This window comes from Apodemus sylvaticus, chromosome 9 (assembly GCF_947179515.1).
Source record: "Apodemus sylvaticus chromosome 9, mApoSyl1.1, whole genome shotgun sequence".
Classification (NCBI taxonomy): Eukaryota; Metazoa; Chordata; class Mammalia; order Rodentia; family Muridae; genus Apodemus; species Apodemus sylvaticus.
In genome coordinates, this window is record NC_067480.1 from 50,503,528 (window position 1) to 50,527,122 (window position 23,595).

At 46.9% G+C, this 23,595-nt stretch overlaps 1 protein-coding gene across 4 annotated transcripts in view; it reads right to left on the reverse strand.

Annotated features, from left to right (window-relative positions):
• Positions 1 to 23,595, reverse strand: part of Nrp2 (neuropilin 2) — a 116,376-nt gene that overhangs the window by 52,915 nt on the left and 39,866 nt on the right. For all 4 annotated transcript variants that reach the window (XM_052191950.1, XM_052191949.1, XM_052191951.1 and 1 more), the window contains exons 4-10: positions 22,275 to 22,505; positions 21,152 to 21,307; positions 19,361 to 19,530; positions 17,440 to 17,595; positions 5,600 to 5,744; positions 3,315 to 3,664; positions 1,337 to 1,481 (exon numbers count right to left, since the gene is read on the reverse strand). In XM_052191950.1, coding sequence (XP_052047910.1) covers positions 1,337 to 1,481; positions 3,315 to 3,664; positions 5,600 to 5,744; positions 17,440 to 17,595; positions 19,361 to 19,530; positions 21,152 to 21,307; positions 22,275 to 22,505 — 1,353 coding nt within the window. The remainder of the gene's footprint in view (positions 1 to 1,336; positions 1,482 to 3,314; positions 3,665 to 5,599; positions 5,745 to 17,439; positions 17,596 to 19,360; positions 19,531 to 21,151; positions 21,308 to 22,274; positions 22,506 to 23,595) is intronic.

The following is a 23,595-nucleotide window of genomic DNA, read 5'->3' on the forward strand; positions in this document are numbered from 1 at the left end:
TTTCCAGGTAAAAGATGGAGTCATTTGTCCTGGGCTCTGCAATCACTCTGGAGATCAAGAACTTCTCCATATGTCCATGGATGTCCTCGATTGTCAATGAAAGGGACTGCAACAGAGATTCCATTTAACTTGAAGCACATGATCAAGCGTGGAATCCACTCGCCTAGAGGTTTCTGGATCCTCTATAGATCTAAACCCAGAGTCTGGGGTGGGTAAATAAATCTAGTTTATGTCTGAGGTGGGTTTTTTGTACTGGCGAGGCACAGTTGACACACATTCAGGCACTGGGGAACTCAACCTTACCCCTGCAAGCATGTATGGGGGGCAGGGGTGAGTCTCTCTCTTAGTATATATTCTATGGTAGTGTCTTCACTTCCAAGCCTAGAGATGAACTTGGGCCCCATTCCTGGCCAGCATTCCTGCCCAGGATTCCTCTGTGCACGTGTAGCCCCCACACAGGCAACACTTTTCTCCCTGGGAGCCCATAGCACTTCCCTGACATGCCCTTATTAATCCTTCATGCCATCCCGACAGTGACAGGTACAGAAGACAGGAAAATGGGATTACCTGGGGCCCTAGTGGGGAGGGGCAGGAGAGGGCAGCCTGCTGGCGACTCCTGCTGGCACTGGGTGGGGCCCTGAGCTCCAGGTGACCTCCAAAAGCTAATTTTGACAGTCTGCACCAGCTCTGAGGAAGAAGCAGGGCCAGTGGCCAGAGGCTAGGTGGGGCCTGACTCGGAAGGGTGGGGTCTTTCTAGAAGTGAGCTCTGGGGCCTCACCCTCACAGGGAGAATTCACAGAGACACTAGCCCCAGGCCTCTGCTACTTGGTAGGTCAGGAAGGAGCAGGAGGACAGCTGCAGCCTGGGAAGATGCACCCCTGAACCGTTGTCCCCTCTGAGCAAGTAGATGCCTTTTACAGCTGTAGCTTTGAAGCGAAAATGCTGTCTCTGAGCTTCTGACATCTGGAGGCCAGATTCAGACATAAACGGATTACTTTATTATCATGAGAGGGTTTTTTCTTTCCTAAATCAACAGCCACAGCCCCCTCTGGCCTGAAGAGCTGGGGTCTAATTGAATTTGGGTGGGTTGTGGGTGGTTTTGATTTGTTTTTGAGAGACTCCTGTTGAAGAACTGAAGTGATCCCTGACAAAGGACAAAATGCTTCCCTGGAGAGATTTCTCCAAGTTCAGAGGTGGTCCAAGAATATAGCAAGGACCAGGCAGCAGGTATACAGTGATGTCTAGCTGCACAGGGGCTGACTGCCTCTGTCTCCCTCCTAGGATACCAAGATCACAAGATCAAGCAAGAAAGGCATGGAGAGGAAATCCCCCTTACCTGTCCAGTCACAGCCCAGGACCTCCAGCCTCATCCCAATGCCTGCTGGTGACCACCTCTCTGGGTACACCCGCACATACTGCGCTGGAACTGGATCGAACCTTCGGATGTCAGGGGTGTCATAGTGCATGTTCCCTTCAAACAGCTGCAGGGAGACAGGTTGTTCAGCCCCCATGTGGGGTTCTTCCCCACATGCCTCTCCCCAACCACACCTAACCCAGAAGGCAGCTTCATGGTTGACTCATGGGGCCATTGCCCTCTGTGAGTTTTATTTCAAACCAAGGTCTTTGTTCATTTGGAAAGTCCATGAGGGACCTTGGGATATGGAAATCAGGAAGCATTAGAGTAGGCATTGTCAGGGGAGGTCTAGGCTCCAAATGAGGTTTATGCTGACCTTGGCCAGAATGGAAGACAGGGTTGGCTGTATCTACCATTTCAGACTCCTTGTCTTATTTTTTTCAGTTTTTTAAAGAAGTGTTTACTTTTCTTAATGCTTGAGAGTCTGTGTGTATAAGGTATCTGAATGGGATGGGGTATAGTTGGTGTATGCTTGCCTGAATGTATGAATAACTTCCAGCTTATTCAATTCCCAGAAGTACAAAAGGGGACAATAGCCAATAGTTTCCAGTTTACTGACAGTTAGAAATAAAAATGGCTACTCCTTCTTTAGGATAGTAATGGGGCGCTTGGTTCCAAACCAATAGCCTGAGATTGTCTTTTAGATCCGTATTTATTAGAAGCAATTCCACCAAAAGAAAACTTTCCTAGATCACCAATGTGTAAAACTGCTCGCAGAAGTTGAGGCTACGTGGGCATCCCATTCAGAGCTACTGTGTGGTCCCTCACATAAGGAGAGGACAGTTGTTGAGGTGGTTTTGTTTAGGGATGCCTGGGCATCAGCCAATTGCAGGTGCTCAGGGTCTGAGCCTTAAAAGAAAGGGTGCTGCCTTAGGCAGGGCATGTTCTGAAACCGGCCAAGATCATTTCTTTCTCCAAGAGTCATGGTTAGCTGTTGCTGGGAAGCCTGTGGTTCAGTTCCTGCACTGCTCATGGAAAGTTCTGCTTTCCAGACCCTGAGTTTTTCCAAGGCCCTGGAATCGTGATCTGGAAGTTAATATCACTATAAAACCTTCAACCTAGCCCTTGTCTGTGCATTCAGAAAGCAAAACCTTGGTTATCATAGGGAGGAGTCCTTTCTTGTTAAGAACCCTACACTTCTGCAGTCAAAGGTAACTTAGAAATGAGGAGCAGCTAGCCTGGCCTGCCAGGAGATGAATCTGAAGAGGGAAGAGCTATGGAGTCCTCTCCCATCTGGGACTCCTTGCAGACTAGGGTGAAGATCAGCCTTCCCTTCTCCCATGGCCGGGGATGGGCTGTTCTGGCCTGAACTTCTATCCCAGCATAAGATTCTCTTTCTTCTTTCAAACTCAGTGTGAGAGGCAGGAAAAGATCTGAGCAATCAAGACTAAGAAAATACTAAGGAGCGTAACATTCAGAAAAACAGTTATTTTTGGAAGTAACTCCCAGTTTCTATAGTTTGGTCTCCAACAACCACATCCCCTTGGGATGTCTGGCCCGTTTGAAGTAAACTTTATCCAGAAGAGACTATGAAGGCTTCATAAGCAGGCCATGCTAAGCACTGGTTAGGTATCTGGGTTTTGAAGTCCAAAGTTTGGTTTCCGAATCATGGCTCAAGCACTGATATCCAGTGTGACCCTGGATATAACATAAGCCTGAGTTCTGTCATCTCTGAAACATGACTGACCAAAGACTAGACTTTGTAGAAAGATTATGGGGGTTAAGAATGAGTCTAACTTAAGCAACCAGGCCCTATACAACATTGTGTCTTGGTTGATACTTGTTTTGTTGTGCTGATGGGGTTTGCTGGATGTCTACTAGATGGGAAATCAGTACCCCCAATTCCAGGTACCCCATTTAACCTGTTTAGAATAGAAGTAGTTTGCTGGGAATGGCCTACCTTTGGCTGCTGAGTCTTGGGGTCCTGGATATACTCCCAGTCCTTGCCATTTAGGCTGTAGGACACTTTGAACTTGCGTACGAACGCCCTGGCTTCCACGGCAGTAATGCTGTCTCCTCCACGGGCTCCCTGGATGATGACACCTTTCACTGTCTTGGGTGTCCCCAAGTCTACCTGAAGCCATTCTTCACCAGGCTGGGCTTGAGGGTTCCGAGGGAACCAGCCAGAGCGACTGCTAACCAGGCGGGCAGCACTGGGGCTCCACAGGTATTCTCGGGTGGAGGAGGCAGAGATCTGGGTATCAGCAATGAGACCGGAGAGCATCCCCAGCATGTTGGAGCAGGGTGCATCTAGGAGAGACAAGGAGGATACTAGAAGTCGTGGCTGAGACTTACTAACTGGAGTCCACCCACTAAGCAACTATCAGGCCACATGCTTATTCATTTTATTTTGCATTTTGAGGCTGTGTAGCACTGTGATTCAGAGGCCGAACTTGGACTCAGAATGCCTGGTTATATGTTTACCCTGCTGCTTACTTGGCTGTACAGTTTTGGTCAAGTGTTTTCAGTGTTCCGTGCATCGAGCCCCACAATCTAAAAGTGTGCTCTGAGCAGTGCCTACCCGTTGTGAGGACTCACCTCAGCACAGACCTTAGAATAGTGCCTAAGTACACAGTGGCTGTTAGCCATCTGAATTTATGGCTCTGACCAGGGCTCTGAGAATGTGTGTTGTTGGCACATTTATCCACAACACCAGATCCCCACTGACTCCCTCAAGGACAGCGAGCACAGTGGAAGATCATTTTGCCTATAAGATGGGCTTGCGGTATCCTGGGTACAGGTCCTGGTTCTATCACCTTTTGTAGGGAAGATGATTGGGCTAAGTTATTGCCTTCAGAGTCTAATATCTTCAACATAATCATCTTAGGCATTATGAAAAACACACACCATAATGCACAGGAGAAAGGCATGAAAGATACAGAGAAGGCGCAGAGGCAGCGGGCTTGAACCAGAACCCATAAGCAGGGTCATTCCATGGCGTCCTCTTAGACAGAGAAGGAGTGAGAAGAAGTTGGCTGGTGGATGCATGGACAATGAGGACCCTTCCATGTCAGAAAGGAGCAGCTTGTCTTTCTAGGCGGAGTTCAGAGTGGAGATGCCTAACCTGTAATTATTCCTATTATTGCTTGTCTAATCACCATGGTCTAACAACTATACCATTGTGCCAGTCTATCAAAGGCCTCAGCTCCTACTCTGGTGCTTTCCACTGTGCAGGCCTTGGGTCTTAGCCCATGTGAGCACCATTATTCCTTCGGATACAATTCTCATATAGTGTTTCTCCATTCTTTTGCTATAGTGCGAACAAGCAAGCAGTCATCAGTGCTGAGTATGCCTTCTAATCACTCTTCAGCAGGTAATGTCTGGTTTGTCTGCCCTCTGACCTCAGTAACTCATCCTTACTGAAGTATTTCTTGACCTGCAGGGCTATGTCAAGTCTTCCGTAGAACACTTCAGGGATCATGAGGCCCTCTGTTTCCAGATCTTCTTTATAGTTCTCTGATTTTACATTTATTTACCATCTTGCTTGCTATTAATTCATCCATCTAACTTGTCCATATGCCCACACTGGCCTGGGTCTGGCACACTCCCATTGTATCTATAGAGCCGTGTCTAGATCTTAGTTTGCACATGAGGCAGCAGAGAGCATTGTTTAAAACTCAAGTTACCTAGGTTACTATGGAACCATCACTTACTGGGGACTTAGTTGTTTTGATTCTTAGTTTCCAATTGTGCAAAGGGAGGACAATGATAACACCTATGCCACAGGGTCCTAACAAGAATAATAAAAGATAGGACACTTACGGTGGACTGCAATCTGGTATCAAATTAGCTCTCAACAGCTTTTAACCAGTAGAAATAAGCATGGGCTTAAGCCAGGCAGTGGTGGCACATGCCTTTAATCCCAGCACTTGAGAGGCAGAGTCAGGCAGATTTCTGAGTTCAAGGCCAGCCTGCTCAATAGAGTGAGTTCCAGGACAGAAAGGGCTACACAAAGAAACCCTGTCTTGAAAAACAAAACAACAAAACAAAAAACAAAAAAACAACAACAAAGAAAGCATGGTCTTAATAAAAACATATTGGAAGAAAAGATTAAGTCTGGTAGCCCTTGAGCCACTCCTTTGGAATGGTCACATAAACACAACCTTAGAGATTCAGAAGGAGGGGAGAAGCCTCGGAATTGATTGATTCCCGAGTCTCACCAGAACCGCAGCTCCCTGACCTCACCTGTGACCCGGCAGCCAAAGAGCTCCAGTCGCAGGGCAATGCCCAAGTGCCAGGTCTGCGGGCGGATCCTGACGAACCGAGTCAGCAGCGGCGTGTGGAGCTTGTTCAGCACCACCTCTGTCGCATCGCTGTTAGCTTGGAATATCTGCAAAGGAAGGCACAAAGCAGTGTCACTGAAATCCTTGTTTACGAAGTGAAACCTTAAGCAGTCACCAAGAAGGGGGCAGGAGAGTACTGTAGGCATAAACATCCCCAGTGGCTTTGCTGTGTGGGGTGTTTTAGAATCACTGTGGGGAAAAAAATTAGTTTCTCATCTTGCTCTAACTAGAAAACAAAGTTTTGGAAGGAAGGGATATTTTGCTTCTGGGCTGAGAGCAAACAGAGGAAGGAGATTTGAAAAAGAAAACACTTCAGAAGCTAATAAAGAGAAGGGGGAAAGCACAATCATTACTAAGGAGGTGGACGTGTCATCTGTCAGGGCCAGCAGACCTCACACATTGGCTTGAACTTGACACGCCCTCTTCCTCACATAGCAGGCACTCGGGGCTACTTACAGGCAGTTTCTAGCTGCACAGCCCTTCACTGTTGTTTTCGTTAGTTCCTTAGACACTTCCCCATTCTGAGTGAGCGAGCGGGTGAGAGGTGTCCTCTAGCCTGTACCCCATGTCAGTCAACACTTTTCTTGGTTCTCTCTGCTCTTTATTGTAGGGTCAGGGTTGCAGACAGCCTCTTAAGATTGTGCTCTGCTTCCTCTCAGTGTAGCCCCCAGCCAGTAATGAAATCCATCCCTGTCCCCAGCTGACCGGGGCCTCTCTTATGGGAGGAAAGGCTTTTTGGAGTAGCTTCTGACCTAACATGGTAGGCACAAGCCCTGGTTTACCAGATGGCCCAAATCAATAACTGCCATATGGGCCTCATGTAGCTGTATGTTCTTCATTAAAAATAAGTAACCAGAGCAAGAATATGTGTTTAGTTTCCCTGGGTAAGGGCGGATGGAAAAAACCAAGCAGCTGACTGTCATTTCTAAATCATGTTTGCTGTACATCTAATAACCATAGGACCTTGTGTATTTACTCACGGACAATCTTCATGGACCAGTATGCTGGGTTTAGGCCACAGACAGGTTGGGGGAAAAGAGAGATGGAAAACTAGTATATCTGAACATCTGTGAAGCCAGACACTTTCAGCACAATGACTGGGTACCAGACTTACAAAGGAACTGCTGTGTGGATCTGTGATGTTCAAATCTACGGGTCCTTCGTTAACCCTTAGCTCAGCATGCCGCCTGGTGGCTAGGGTCATGATGCTCACGTATCCCATCATGGTTTGAACAGAAGTAAAGTCACAGACCAGGGATATGACTCCATGATGAGTTTACAATCCCACTATAGAGTGGTTTTGGGAACAGCAGAGTACCACGCAAGCTCATAGGCAATCAACAATGCACTCTATAAGCTGTGAACCCTACCACTATTTGGCAACCCTGAACCCCCCAAATTTTCTATTTGCTAAGGTCAAAAGATAGAGGCAGTTAAGAATCCCCCGCAGATGGGAAGAGTAAAGGGCAGGAGTCATCACACCCTCCCTCCGTAAATGAAGTTAGGTGAGCAGCTTGTTCTACAGAGAAAACAAAAACAAACCAATGCAGCAGTAACAACAAGAAGGATGTCTTCAGTCCATTGTGCTAAACCCACAAGATGAAACCCACCAAACCTGGGAGAATCCTATTCAACCACCCTCCTCGCTGTTCCCTCTTCTCCTTAGGTCGCTCTGCTATGCTGGATCCTAAGGCAATTGATGTCTCCTTCTGCAGCTTTTCTAACAGGGAGAAGGACCACTCCTCGTGCCCAGGCTTGATCCCGCTGCTGCCTCTACAGTGACTGCAGACAGGGAGTGAAGAGACTAGGTTAGGAAGAGAGAGGACCTGGAGGGAGACAGGCCAGAGCCAGCACCTGGCAGAAGGCCTGTGGGGAGAGCCCCCTGACCCTTGCAGATCCTCATCATTGTGTGGACAATCAGATCTAGGAAAGACCTGGCTTTACTAGTGGCATTTCTTCCTTCATGTTGACAGTGATTCTATCACACTGAGGAAAGGGCTGGAGGAACTGAGTCCAAGGAAAAGAGACGACTCAGTTCTTCTAGAGTTTAGCATGCAACAGAGACTTTTTGTTTTGTTTTGGCAAGGGAGCAGCAAATGAAACGCTTTGCTGACTTCAGACGGGTGCTGCGAGCAGTGGGGGCCGCCTCTGGATGTTCCCAATGGACGGTGATGGTGACTGTGTGTGGCCTTCATCAGGAGATACGAAGCAGTTCCCATTGGAGGTGGCTCTGGTTGGCACATAAATATGTAACTGGAGAGCTGAAAGGATTTGAACCTGCACTCAGCTGCTAACCCTCAACCCACCTGCACACCATGCTGGGGCCATTTAGAAAAATAGCATGTTTTCTGCATTTTTGATATCTAATTTTATCTTATCTGAACCCCCTGATTTCTCAGCCTTGGCACAAAATTCCAGGAAACCTTTGTTTTGTTTTTCTCCTTTTCCTTCTGCCTTTCCTGGTACAGGGTCTTACTTTGTAGCTCAAGTTGGCCTGGAATTCATGATGTAGTTGAGTCAAGTTTGAACTTGAGATCCTCCTGCCTTAGCTTCTTGAGTGCTGGGATTGCAGGCACATACCTCTGTGCCTAACTCTTGACTCTCCCTTCTTAGAAAAATGATTGAATAGCTGCAATATCCTAAGAGGTGGGCAGTGTAGGCAGAAATGTGCTGCATGTGGGCCCTGGAGTGCACACACTCAGATGCACCCGCCAAAAGAGGTTGATCTTCCCGTGAATGCATGTGACCATGAGCTTTGGGTGAAGGCCCTCAAACTCCACCTCCAGTAGATTCAGTCAGGACGAGAGACAGGTGCATGACTGATCGGTGTGTCTCACATGGAGTTCTACTCTGCTGTTCAATTTTGCTCTCTCTTTCCCAATGTCTGGAAGCAAACAATACCCCCCTTGAATTTGAGTTCCAATTATTCTTCACAATTTCAAGTTTACTTTCTTCCTGCTCACTTTTTTTGGCTTTCGACCTTGCATCTCTGCCTGCCCTGTGTCCAGACTCCACAGAGGAAGCATCAGTTTTCTGAAAATTTCTGCACTCCTTACACTCTGAGTGTGGCAAAGAGAATGAAACAAACCCTGTCACGTAATCAGGAGCCTGGAGCCAGGCTCCGCTGCTAATTAGCTCATAAGGTAGGCAAATATCTCTGTCTCCCTCGGGGCCACAATGTCCTTCACTGTTAAGTGGAGGCTCTGTGTGAGTTGGTTTGCTAGGTCCTCATTGGCCAGCAGACTCTAAGCCTTTCTCCACAAGAGTCTGCATGGTTTGAACTCCTCTCAGAATATCCACTTTGTAAAGGGGCACTTGAATGACCCATTGTTCCTTACGACCTAAGTGCTTTTGTGGGCAATTGCCCTGGATATTTAATTCAATACAAATAGTGCCCAGAACACATGGCGACTACTCCATTCACAGGCAGGATATACCTTGTTGATGTGTTGGTTCAATAACAGTTCAAATTATTAATAACCAAGAGTAATGAATAACGACGCCTTAGTCCTTATGCACTGCCTTTGGCCCAAAGATATCAAAGTACAATTTATGAAAATCCATTTTTAATGAAATATTAAGCAGTTTCTATTTCTCCTGACCCAATGGATTTACAAGGTCTCTATTTTTCTCCCTGCATCCCCCCTATTTATAGCTGGTAAATGCTATCATATATTATACATCTTTATGACTTTCTCAATGCTTCTGTGGTTTTAGAATCACCCGTCATATGTTTTCTGATCAAATCCCCTAAGATGGATTCTTGGCTTCCAGTCTAGGCATTGGAAAGTAAAATGGGTGGTGTGCCTGGGAAATGGTGCCAGGAAATTGGTTTTATTCCCTATTCTCTGCCGACTCCCTAAATCACTATAGGCAGATCGATAACCTTAGATACTTTAATTTCTCCTTTAGGAAGGTAAAGTCATTAGATGCTTGCAGGTAGATACTATAACCTACCAGCCCTGTGGCCTTCTCCAGTGCCTGCACAATGCCCAGGCCAAATGTTGGAGAAGGAACCAAGTCACAAATGGTAAATGGGCCTTTGAACAATTGAAAGAGTTCAGGCTTAGGAGACTACTCACTCCTAGTTCCTGCCTATGCTCAAAACTGTCAAAGCCAAACCTTGGCACTGAGGCATTTGAAATGGTATAGATTGCTCATGTATCTTATACCCTGATAGGAACATACAAGCACACTGATAGAATTTTAACAACCGTTTAAAGGCTACAAGTTGAAGGGGGATATACATTTTATTCATTTTAAACGAAAAAAAAAAAAAGACTACTACAGCTATTACCCAAAGGACAACCAGGAGTGTGCTCCAGCTGACTCTACCTTCCTGGAGGTTGTCAATCCAATACATATATGTGTGTTTTTTTAGAAGGAGCTATGTTGACTAAAAAGCTCTCTTGAAGTGCTCTGTGCAAACCAGGTCCAAAAAACAGTTCAGGGCACAAAGTGGCTTGGTAATCCGTTTGGTGCCTCACTGAATTCTGAACACAATCCAGCATTTTCAGATTGATTCTTGAGGCCTCTGCTTTATTTTCAGTGGGACGGAAGCTAAAGCCCAGCAGCATGGATGGATTTCTGATGTGCACCTCTGGGGGAGGGGGAAGTACCGGCCAAGTAAATCAGCTGCTATCTATCCAGCGCCACAGCTCGGTTCTTATCTAACACCCCCAGGAAAAGAGTGCGCAGATTCACTGGGCTCATGACCCCCAGGCTTGGATTCTATGAACAATATAATATAATGCGGAAGAAAAAATACTTATATACAAAAAACAAAACAAAACAAAAACCATCCTTCTAGCAAGACAGGATCACCAATGATTTTTTTGAAAAGTACGGGGCAAGAACTTTGCAGCCTGCTCTACGTCCCCATCCTACATGCTATTCATCTCTGTTGCAGCATCTTTGTGTCTCGGATGGGATGGGTGTTACGGGTCATCTTGCCTGCCTCGAGGACAAAGGAAAAGATTCTGGCAAGGCCGTTGAGCACCTGAGAGCAGGGACATCATTCAGGCCAAGTTCAAGCTTCCTAAAGGAGGATGGCAAGCCACCCCCCCTCCAATACGAGTGTGGTGCCCAGCGTGGGAAGAGCTTCCACGGTCTGTCTCTTCTTTGTATGTGGCTGAGCCTAGTGTTTACTCCTGTGTGGCTGTAAATACCTGAACTCTCTCAGCTTCAGGGACTGCAAAGAAAGCAGAAACAGTTCTCAAAGGTGATTCCATGCTCGAGCCCTGAGGTAGAATTTATGCAGAGGATTTCCTTCTTCAAAATCATTTCTCCCCATTAATAAATGTTTCACTGCATCCCAAGCTCTCTGTTTCATTCTGTTTGGTGCAGACACTGGAGGAGAGCAGGGCAGGCAGAAGAAGAAGGGGGGAGGGGAAACGAGGAAGCCACAGTCACTTCAGAACGGCAGTAACTTATCCTGAGGTGGGAACAGGCACACCCCCACCCCTGTTGTGTTGTCTCACATTTTCTTTCTAAACCAGCCATCACATCTGCCCATAAAAATAAATGGTTAATCAATGAACGGCATCCCATTTAATTAATTTGCTGTACCAATCAGGCAAGGTGGAGGGAGGGGCCCTGGCACGAGGGGAAAATTATGCTGAGGGAATGGGCTCTGTTGTTTCCTGTTCTGTTTGTAAATCAGTCTTAACATTTCTCCCCCTTAAATTTTTTTTTTCTTAAAGGCCATAACAAAAATGTTAAAGCAATCTGCATTCATCCCTCCCTGTATCTTCCATGAATGCTGTATATGATTCCTTTCCAGCTTGTCCTAGTGTATGTGGGAACTTAGTGAGATAGAGTCAAAAGGGATGTCTGTGTGTGTGTGTGTGTGTGTGTGTGTGTGTGCGCGCGCGTGCGTGCACACGCGCTTATCTGTGTCTGTGTGTGTTTGCAGATCTGTCTGTCTGACTATCTATCTATCTATCTATCTATCTATCTATCTATCTATCTATCTATCCATCCATCCATCCTAAGGGAGGGGAAGGGGAGGGGCAAAGGAACTCCTTAATAACCAAATGCTCATTTGTGCCTGTGATGACCTCTGCCCTCCTCCTCCCAACTGTAAGGCTGTTTTTGTCATCAACTGCTTCTTTTGGGGGTGGGTTGTGTACACCCCATCTGTGTGTGCCTTTGGGGGGGGGGGGCTCTCCATTTAATGCAGGATTATGTTACTCCATGGAGACACTGAGCCCTGGAACACAGCCTGCTAACAGGATTAGGGTTTCAGGACTTGAAACAGGAAAGCATCAGGGAAGAGAGGAGAGGAGGACACTTGGGGACCCAGGCTGGAGGAGTGGCTTGAGGAACAGGCTGGAAAGGAGTCATACACACCATTCACGGAAGATGCAGGGAGAGACAAATGCAGATGCTTCGTCAGGGCAGGAGAGGCTTCCTGATGCCAGTGTCTATGGACTATTTTTTTTTAAAGGCAGCCACACCAATGTTCTGTCTGTGTCCCTTTCTTTCCCAGAATCTCTGTGCACAGTCTTGGCCTAGGAGCACAGAGAATCCAGCACCAAGGTTGGCAGCGCCAGGGAGGCTGGCCTCAGCTCTGAGATGGTTCACCGCCCCGGAGACCCAGTAAAGCTGGCTAACAGCAGCCTGACATAGAACGGCTCAAGCACATGTATAATGAAATTTTCCCTCGAGCTTCCTAAGTGGAGAGGCTAAAGGTCTGAGCTCATCCCACGACAAATGGATAAGGGACAAACTGAATTACCCAGCACACTGGACTCCTCTCAGTCCAATCGGAGGGAGACACACAAAATGGGAGACTTGAACTTGGAAAGGGCACCTGCCCTCTTCAGAGCGCATAAAACCGTATTTAGATCATGCACTCGCATCCACGGCTCTGGACACTGATGCCCTATCCTAGCTCGAGGTCTGAATCACATTCTAATCTTTATACAACAACAACAAAAATAACAAAATGACAAACCACAAAAGGAGTGAATCACGACAAGAATTCATGAAGATTTTTTTAAAAAAAATCTTCAAAATATTAATTGGAGAAATAATTACATCCTCAATAAAAAAATGAAGTGGCGAGGGGACATTTATCTGCTCATGTGCAAGGCCTGGATGACTTCCTTCTGTCCCTTCCAGGTCAGGGGTCTGTGTTTTAAAAGATTTTATATATATATATATATATATATATATATGTGTGTGTGTGTGTGTGTGTGTGTGTGTGTGTGTGTGTTGTGTGTGTGTGTGTGCGTGTGCGTGTGTGTGTGTGTGTGTGTGTGTGTCTGTGTGACTGTGTGTCCCTTAGGGACCTGTTACTTTTTAAATTGACAACTTGCTTCCCTGCTCAAGGAGAGCTTTGTGCTTTAACCCTTGATTGCATCTGAGGAGCACCTTCCCTCTGCAGACGGCCAGGTGCTCCTCTGATAGCAAGCTGCAGTGCTCCGCTGGGAACATGAAGACAGAGCTGAGAAGGGACTCTCCAAGGCTGTGCACACCATTGTCCCAGGAGATTGACAGCAGATGTCCTGTGCTTCCAACACATTGCCAGGGAGGGGTTGGCGAGGTGGCTTTCTGATGCTACTCTTTCCTTCCAAGGCTCAGCTTTACAAAACGATTTGTTTTAATTAAGAAAATAAATACAGGGTGGGGGCGTTGGGAAGTAGGGGCTCTTGTTTTGAAGGGATAAAGCCAAAGCAAATAAACAGCCGCTTCTTTGAACTCTCCATCCTCAGGCTCCTGTGATGGAGTCCGAGTTCCCAGCACAATGCTTAGCCTTGAACCCTGAACTGCACTGTCCTCCTTTAGACTCTGTTAATAAACAGGGACTCCAGGCTCTGCACACCTCTAGGCCTCCCAAGGAAGCCACTTTCCCTGTGGTTGGAAGGCAAGAAGCAAGGCCTAGGACAGGCTGTCTAGAACATCTGCATCTGTGTCTGAGCCTGGTGACCAGGAGCCTCTCCTAGGGACTCGGACATCCCCCTATCCCTGGGGCAAGTTGCTTAGACTCTGGGGAGTTGCAATTCCACCTGTGAAACATCATTCTGAATTCTGAAGCAGCTAAGTCTGTGCCTGAGGCCTTGTAGAGCCTCTTAGCGTTTGTCCTTCCATTAATGTGATCTCCGAGTATGCCTCCACTTACTGGGTAATTCTGCACCGTCATGGTCCCAAGGCTGATTTTACTCATCCTTTCTATCCTCAACCTGGCCATTGGTGTTTAGAACAACTAAACACCGATTTTTTTTTTGTGATTTTTTTTCAACTAGAAAAAACACTACCCTGCAACACCATAAATAAGGGGAAGGTATCCAAAAACTATCCCAGCAAGGGACATGAAAGCTGGCAACAGTCTTTGTCCCACTGTCCCAACAACAGTCATGTCTCCATTCCTCAGGCATAGACTGCCACTTGGTTACAGACTTACAGGATCAGAATCTCAGAGGAGGGAAGGATCGTGACCAAGGACTGGGGCCAGTTAAGCTGTTCCCATTGTTCTCCGAGCACGTTAGTTACTTGGTGTGTATGCATATTCCTACACACACTTGTCCCCAAGCACAGGGAACTTCTCAATACTGTTTTGATAGCACCATGTCTACCTCTGGGATGCTACTCACACAGCTGGAAAAACCAAAAGGCATTGGTTTCTGCTGTGGTTTCTGAAGGGTCGCATGTGAAGTCATTTGTATAATCTGAGGGAGCACATGAGCTGGTTATGGGCTCTAATGGGAGGAGGAGCTCTCTGTTTTGTGGTTGCACCATAAATATGCACAAGGAGGCCACGCCTATATAAAAACCATGGGTTCCATATTTATGGCATGTGAAAGCGGGTGAGGACTGGGGGATGTGTCATGCATGTGGTCTGCATAAGCAGGCTGTGTTTTTTGCCAGGAAGATTCTAATAAACCACTAGCAACATCGACCAAGCTTTTCACGGGACCCTCATGAATACTTGTTGACCATAAAAAGACGAGGAAGAGGCTGCTCGCTGACTGGAGAGGCTGGAAAAGAGTTCTTCGGTCTTCTACACCTCCTGGTAGTAAGAGGAAAGGCACTCACAGCTCTAGACCTTGCCTTGCCCAGTCTGGGCAAGAATTGCCATGATGTAGCACAAACCATCCCCCACCACCTTGAAAGCCCATTAATCTTGTTTTTCTCTGGATTCTCCAGTTCCCTGGTCTCTGATATGCTCCATTGATGTTGACAGTGATCAGGGAATTGAGACCGAGTTTCCAAATTTGTGCCCCAAATGTCACAACACGCTCTCTAAGTCCTAGGCACTGGGAAGATGTTTTCCAGTTCTTTCCCTGCACTCTAGAGCCCAGCAAGTTGCTGCCACTTCCTCTGTTCTGCCTTTCCCTTAAGTCCTGCTGTCTGAATTTCACTTTCAAGCCCACCACGTAACGCCAGAGAGCTTGGCACTGTGCCCAGCATCCAGAAACCACAAAAAGAAACTCGGTGGTAAGACCAGCATGGATGGGCTCCTGCCTACAGCCTCACTGCCCCCCAGTCCCCTCCTTCCCCCTGCCTTCTTGTCATGGCACCAAATCAAACTGCGGCGGACTTGACAAATCTATTTGGCATGGTTCACTCAACTATTTTCGACCTCAGCAGCCCAGGGAGCTGCACATTAAACACAGCTATCTGGGGGAGACCTGTTAACAAAGAGGCTGCGGAGAGCATCCTTTGCAGAGGAGAAGGACCCCGAAGGCCTCTTGGCTTCCCACCACATGCACAGTGCAGTGGAGCTGGAGACTAATTGGTAGGCTTTCCATTTTCTTTCCTCATTTTAAGTATCAGGAGGATGTCTTTCTAATGGAAAGAGAGAGGCTTTTCCTCTGCCCCACTTCCTCTTTTGCGGGCAAAACTGATCCTCTAGCACAGAAACACAAACAAGACCTCCACGTTACCCATTGGTTTCCTGGGGAGAGACATTCTGCCAAAGGCAGGAAGAGGATGCAGAAGAAGCTGAGGCTGTATTCGACACAGGAACATTGAAAAGGATCAGCCTGAAGACTAGAAAGCTTAATTCAGTTCTCAGGAATATCTTCCCTGCAAAATTGAATAGCAGGGATAAAGCCAGGACGGCGTTCTATCAAAATGTGCAGTGCTAAGGTATTTCCAAAAGCAGATTTCTTACAAATGGTGTTTTAAATAGCATCCCAGTCCATCTGTGTGCTTTTAAAAATCAGCTTATGCCACAGCATCCCCCTGGCCAGCACTGCTTAGTCATTGAACCTGGACAAGGAGACAGTCAGGGGAGCCTCGTGCTTCTGCCCAGGACCTACTCCTACCTGGCTGCTGGCCCTCACCTGCTAGCTGAGCTCCCAGGTTTTAGCACTTTCTTACTGAAACCGTGGGTGGAAAGGGGTGAGATGAGGATTCCGCTCTTGGGACCTCCCCTGGACTCCAGTGCTGACTCAGTTCCTGCTTCTAGCCAGTATCCGGCTTCCAAGTTAAGGCAATGGGAGATCAGACCCAGCCCATGGGTAAAGGTGAGGACGTCTTTCTGTTGCTAAATATTTCACTTTATTTGCTGGGCATGTGAAGCAATGTATGTTTGCACGTAAGAAAGATCGCTGGTAATAGCTAGAAACCATATTTTCATATGAATGGCGCCATGTTACTATGGCGATTTTTGATTAAAAAAAAAAAACTACTCCTTTTTAAAAAAAACCTCACATTTTCTGAGTGAGACTGCCAACATTATAGGGCAGAATTTTGTAGGTCCAAGGATTCTAAATGTACTTGTGGTTGTAGAGCATGCAGCCTTGGGACAGTGACAGGGGCCAAAGAGATGTACTTTGGGAAATGCTTATTGGTTGTGGGTGCCTTATTTTGATAACTCACATCTTTGCAGACCAGAACCTGATGGGACTGCAGCAAAGGAAGAGAATCACACCTATATTTAAATCTCTCTTGATTCCTTTCCAAGGGAGGGTCAGCAGCCTCTGGGGGCCCCGGTATGTCTCCTTCACCAGGGCTTTCAGAGGTCACCTGGAGACGTGTTCCCATCGCAGAGGCACCTGTCCCCGCTCAGGTGAAGACAGAACATCTCTACTGAGCCCTTCATGTGCCAAGTGCAGCTCATTGCCAGCTGCAGAGACAGAATGCCACGGGTTTTTAAGAATGCCGAGTGCCAGACACTCATCCCGGCATACAACAAAAGCCTCACATCGCCCACGTGGACCACATGTCTGCGAGCTGCAGACACTGAAGGCACCGGCTGAGAGGATTCAATGCCTCCCCACTAATCATAACAGCCAATTCAGATCCCGACCCCAACAAACAGGATTTCTTCTCGTTACTCATTGTCCTGGCTCTTCGTGGGGACACTGGGACTCCCTCTTAGGGTTTATGTCCTTTTATTCCCAGACCTCAGTAACTCCTCAACTGGCATTTCATGCTGTTTTGTGATTGTTCACCCAGCGTGGGGAAAGAGTCTCAGGCCATAAATGCTCAATGAGTCCTGCGAGGTATGGGAAGGCTGGGATGAGGTAGGCATTTTCTCCTTCATTAACAGTCAGGTAACAGTAACGCTCTGTAAGTCCCCCCTCCGTCCCCCTCAGCTTTGCAAGGAGCAACAACAGTCAGGCTGCCGGAGAAATGGAGTCTTCCAATCACTTTAACATGAAAAAGTAAATTATCAAGGCCAGTGTATCCCATGCCTCCAACAGTTCTAAAAGCCTTATTAAACAACGGCTCTTCCCCAGCATGGGGTCATCCTGAAGCTCTTCTACCCTCTTGGGGAAGCAGACCTACCTTGTGGTTTTTGCCATGCCGGTAGACCATCCAATCTTCACCGTTTGTGCTGACCTCCAGCTTGTACGATTTGACGTAGTAGCCTTTCTGGGTTTCCCTGGAAATGGCTCCCTGTGTTGCGATGGATGTGAGCATGGTTAGGAAGCGCAGGTCCACCTGGGAAGAGGAACCAGAGAGTAAGGGGACCATTATTCCCAACAGTATCTGACCTAGTCTGCAAAGGGTACGGTTGTCATGCTAAGGTTGCTAACCTGAGTGTGTGCCTGTAACCATGTAGACAAGCGATTCCACTGGACAGTTAAAGTCAACTAGCTCTTACCATCACAGACACTTTCCTTTGAAAACTGAAACTTGATTTTCTCTCTCTCTCTCTCTTATTGTTTGGTTTTCCTTCCACTTGCCAATCTGAATGGATAATATCAAGTTTCTTCTAACTACGGAATACTTAGACTTATGACCTCTCATTAACCTCTGGTCTGCTCCAGACCGTGAAGGCAGAAGTATCCTAAAGGAACACTGAAAGGTAAAACTCTCCTCAATTCCAGTGAGATCCACTGTAAAGCCCCAGAAGTGACAGTCCATTGCTGTCTTTTCAACCTTTATTCCCTCACTCCATTGTGTTTATAATCATTCAGGTCACCAAGGGGTCAAAGGGCAGGCAGAGTCTGCCCAAGTAATTAGGCTTATGCACCAAGCCCTGACCTTTCACACTACAAGGAGGACAGCCAACAGTTGAGGTTCCTCCCCTCTGACAATGCCAAGCCCATTTGGAAATTACTGGATGTTGCTCCTCTCCTGACTATGGTCTTTCCTAATGGCAGTCTCTATGTGCGTTACTGTGTGCAAATTGACGAAAGTCAATTTGGTAAGCACCTCTTGGCTATTCACTGTGTGCAGGGCATCATGAAACATTCAAAAGAAATGCACAGTAACTTCTTGTACACAAGAAAAGGTGAATAGCAATAATGAAAAACAGACTACTAAGGGGCAAACATAGGATATAGAAAAATAGACCTTAGCAACAAAGAACTTTCTAGAAGCTTTGCAAGATGAAAGGATTTTTGGAGCGGCAGAGGGGAGAGACAGTGACAAATGGCCGGAGAGTTGTATTCTTAGAGCCTCCGTGGCTCCCTGGAGTTTCTAAGTGCTCTCTCTCCCTTCCCTGATGTCTGCAAAGCAGTATCCATCTTAGAGCAGAAGCCACCATGTCACATCAGAGCTGGGACAGGCTTGTCAGTGGGTCACAAGGCTGTCTGTGTGTGTGTGTCATAAAAGCAGTATAGAACTGGCAGTTTGTTCTTCCAGTTTGCTTATTCCCAGGGGAACAGAGCTGGACCCGTGTGCAGTGCAGGAAGATTACTCAACATGAACTGCAAGACTTGCTCAGGAAGACGGCAAACAATAGTCTGAAGAGACGCTGCCGAGCATCTGGGTAGCTCGAGTTTCATTCCCCGTAGTGACATTTCCCCATGTGTTCTCTGATAGCTATGTGTAAAACCTTCCTGGCAGGCTCCTTCCAGATAGCAAAGATCAGAAGAAGTTGCCATATTCAGCTAGCGCCCAACAAACCTGCCTTTAGGAAAATGCTCTCCTCACATCTCAGATGCCTTCCTGTGCCAAGAATGAGGAAGATCTGGAACTATTTATAGAACATTCCTTTGATACTGACAGGGCAAACAGTATCCTGGCCAATCAACTCTTCTCGGGTCCACTGATCCACAGAGGGGCAAGTGGTCCTCTTACTTATCACTTTATACCAGCCCACAGCATGGCATCTTTTTGGATGGATGATGGATGGATGATTACAATTCTCATGCATTTTATTTTTCAGTATTCTCTTTTGACTCTAGCTGAGGGGCCACACCACTATCCCATCAACAGATGCATTCGCATCCCTCCCCACGAGTTTCCAAGTAAGCACCTGGAGATACTCCTTGTTGGAATCCAAGTTGGGTGTCCAGCCATTGTCATCGCCATGGAGCCGGCTCTGTTGAGGAGTCCACCTCCCATCAGAGAAGGTGGAAGAGGCACTGATCTGTTCATTAGCAATCCGGCCAGACTCCATTCCCAGAGGAACATTGCACTGAAAGTCTGGGGAGTGGAGATCGGTCAAGGGTAGAGTTAGGCATCTTAACATCAAACTGCTGGGGGCCCCCAGACACGGTTTCCTTCTAGGGACAAGTCCTTACAGGCACTCCCTCATCTCGAATCTAATTATAAGCTCACATTTTAAAAACAACTACACTAAGTCACATAGTTAACAACCCCTCTGGGTCTTCAAGGAACTAAATTGGACCTAAAAGAAATTAGATGATAGATAAATAAGAATCATCATATAAATTAAAAATACCACCTAAAACACAAGTGCTTCGGGCTATGGGTGCTTTGAGGTGCCAGACGCACCAGCCATGTGGTACAGGTGAACATGACAATCTGGGTGGGCCGAACCACTGTGGGAAGCCTGGGTTATTAACCCACACCCAGGAGGCACCTTTGCATGTCTCTCTCCTTCAGCCAAGCATTTCCCGATTTCTGGCATAGAAGACAGACTCTACAAAGTATAAATACCCATCTTTGGGAAACTTCTCTGTGAGGACATGCACGCCCCATTGAGTTCCCCTACACTAACTGGGCTAACAGACCCAGGAGTCTGACCCTGGTCTTATGCCATCAGAGAAAGTGCCATCTTTCTGCTAGGTGCTGTAGACAATGACCAGTGTTTGGAGAAGAAATGTGTTTGATAAAAACCGGCCACCTTTCTGAGGTATGCAATCTATTCCTCAGCTCTCTGGCTGCGCTGGCCATTTACTGTGCCAGCTACAGCTTGCTACATGGTTTCTCATGCACTCTTCAGGGGGCTCTGATGGAAAACACAGAAGCAAGCACTCAGAGTGAGGCCCCCTCATTTTCCTGGCAGGTCAGGCTGCTGGGTGGCTTGGGTTGCAAGCTGTCTACAACAGTAGCAGGAGTTCTTTAGTTCTCGTTATCTGAAAGTGCTTGGTTTTTTTTGTTTTTGTTTTTGTTTTTCCTTTAGGAAATCATTTGTGTCTCTAAGCAGCCATGGCAGTGTGTCTGAAACACAGGGCTGGGAGCAGATGGCTTAAAATTGGGCCTCAGGATGGGAGACCAGTGGCACGGGTGACAGGTTCCACAACAGCTGGGCTCACCGCAGCATTTTGCAAATGCTGTGCGCAGTGCCTGGCACTCAGTAGAATCTCCCAGATCCGTATATCTTGCGTGTATGAAATGGAAGTCAGAGGATTGCATGGTCTAGCCAGAGAAACTCTACTCAGAGCTACAGATCTTTATGTAATATTGAGTTACACATGGCTGTTCTTTTGACAATGGCCTTTGAGGTCTGGAGATGGAGGAGCTGATCTAGACCTGAAAAGGTTAGACACATATGCACCATCCGTAAGACACTTTTCCATCCATGGAAGAGGGAACGGAGGCTCGAGATAGTCCCATGACTTTTTCTAGGGATAACTTACTTGTTTGTTTGTTTGCTTGCTTTATAGGGTAGTGAGAACCCAGATGAATATTGTCCTTTTCCCAAGTGGGAAGGAAAACATGGCATTCCTCAAACTCAGATAGCACCACAAAGTCTTCAGCACTCCTGTCAGACTGTCTTTAAAGAGGTCAGCCCCTTTTCTGTACCTACACATGTCCCTAATGAGAAGACAGGACAGGGATTCCCAAATGGTCAACTCACTCTCAGGCGGCTCTTGGTGGACCAAATAGTAACGCGCGGAGAAGCCATCCTTGGCCACTGCCATGTCCGTGTGAAAGGTCAAGGAGAGGATCCCCGTGGACGAGCGGAGGTTGGACGGTGTTTTCGTCCCACAGTACTTGCCAATCAGAGGCCCAACTGGATAGAGGAGACGAAAAGTAGTCAGAGAAATCTCGAACTGGCTTTCAGTGATTTTTTTCTTCACAACACCTCACTGCCAATGCCTTGATGTAAAAACTGAAGGTGTGCTTGGAGAATAATGTCTGATGTTTCCCCTGAACATTAAAAAGTGCTTTCCCTGAGCTGGCTTTGTTCTGTTCTTCCTTCCCTAAGAGATGGGTCAGAAGGTATCATTACAGTACCTGCTCTACAGAGGAAGAAATTGAGTTTCAGAAGGTCGCGTGAAATTTCCCTGTTCACATCACTAGGAAATAGCAGGGCTGGGAGCCAAACCCTGTTTGCCTGCCTAAATCTTATGCTTTTTTCAAGATGAAGTTGCTCCTATGTACCAGGTATCCTTTACATTAGAAAATACTTAGAACAACCACAAAGATGAACAATTTGTTTTCTTTCCAATACTGATTACATGATCTGTGTTGGTCCTTCACCTGATTTATATAGGCTCCTCTTGGCTATAAATGATTGCTTTTCAATATCCATGACTACATTAATAGTAATAAAATAATAGTGATATTTATATAATATAATAATAGTGACGATAGGTCATTTCCCAGACAACATACTAAGAGGTTCAATAACTTGGCTGGGTTGTACAGCAGAGAGATTCAAGTCCAGTTAGTCTGGCTTTAAGTCCTCCTATATGGTCACAGCATATGATAAATTGATTCACTTCTAACTTAATAACTTGTGTAGAAAGGAACACCACCTATAGTTTTGCAATCTCTGATGGTTAATCTCAGTTTTCAACTTGATGAAATTTAGAATCACCTTAGAGACAGCCCTCTGGGTGTATCTGTGGGGGAGTACCCTGACTGGGTTAACTGAAGTGGGAAGATGTGCCCACTTTGGGTGCTACTGTTCCCTAGGCTAGGGTCCTGACCTTTATGAGAAGAAGAATGTAAGGTAAGCATAAGCAGTCACTCACCATGTGGAATGCCATCCCAGATGTCCAGCCAGTCATATTTACAGTCTCCTTCCCCTACTTGTAGAGGGTCATGCTCCAGGTCAAAGGTCAGGAACTGTAGGATGATCTCCATCCTGGGTTTGGCTAGGATGGTGAAGGTACAGTCTAGATTGTGAGGATACTTTTCTGGAAACCCTGGAGATTCAATGGTCCCATTTGGACTTGTAAAGTTCTTGGAACAATCTTCAGAGCCTGTGTGCCAGAGAGAGAGAGAGAGAGAGAGAGAGAGAGAGAGAGAGAGAGAGAGAGAGAGAGAATTAAAGAGTAACCTTTCTCATCTGCCTTTGGGTTATTTAAATGTTTGTGTATATGTCCCCCTACTCATATGGTTTTTATTTCTGCTCAAGTGGCCCTTGGAGCAACACACCCTTGCCCTCTATGTTTCAAGTCCTCAAGCCAGTCTCCCTTTTGGACAGAAATTAGGGCAGTGCAGCTGATTGCTTTGAATATTAGAATAAGAGCAACGGTCAAGGGATTGGAGGGCAAAAGGTAAAGAGGTGTGTGTGTGTGTGTGTGTGTGTGTGTGAGAGAGAGAGAGAGAGAGAGAGAGAGAGAGAGAGATCTTGAAAGAGGAACAGAGTCCTCTTTCTCAATCACTCAGCTGCTCACTCCAGAATGTAAGTTATTTCAATCCTTAAGGAAGGCTTGCTGGTTGCCAGCAGAGAAAACAATGTTATCCCTTATTTATTGCTGACCTCAACACTAGCCTCTATTGTACCCTAGCCAGCTCAGTGCCCCTTCTCCCTCCAAGTTCCAAGGTGCCTCAGGGGAGGGGCAAAGGGGAGCCGAAGCCTCATTCATGTCCTGACTGTATTAAAACGGGCTGTTCTGTAGTGGTGGGACAATTAACAATCGTGGTTTTTTAGCCGGTGGATCACAGCAGGGCGTTGGGGATGTTAAAGGCCGTTCGGGTGGCGAGTCTGGAAAAATGCAGCAGTGTATTGACATTTGGAAGGCTTCTGGTGCCTTTGTGGTGGGGATGGCCTTGTTTCTCTCCTATGCTCTTGGGTTAGCTTTCTGGGGATGTATCCTGATGAAACATGGCGCACACTCACACACTCCGCAAGCTCGGGCAGCAGCCGGAGCACTGAGAGGATTAGAGCCAACACCACCCCAGACCTCAAGGTGGAGTCATAGTAGAGGAGCCCTTGTGCTTTAAACCCAGCAACTGTTGCTCTGGGCAGAGCCAGGAATGAAGGCTGGAAGCACAGAGACCCAGCATATACAAAGGGCAAGAATGGGTAGGTACGAGCTAACGGCACGGATGACATGCTAGCAATTG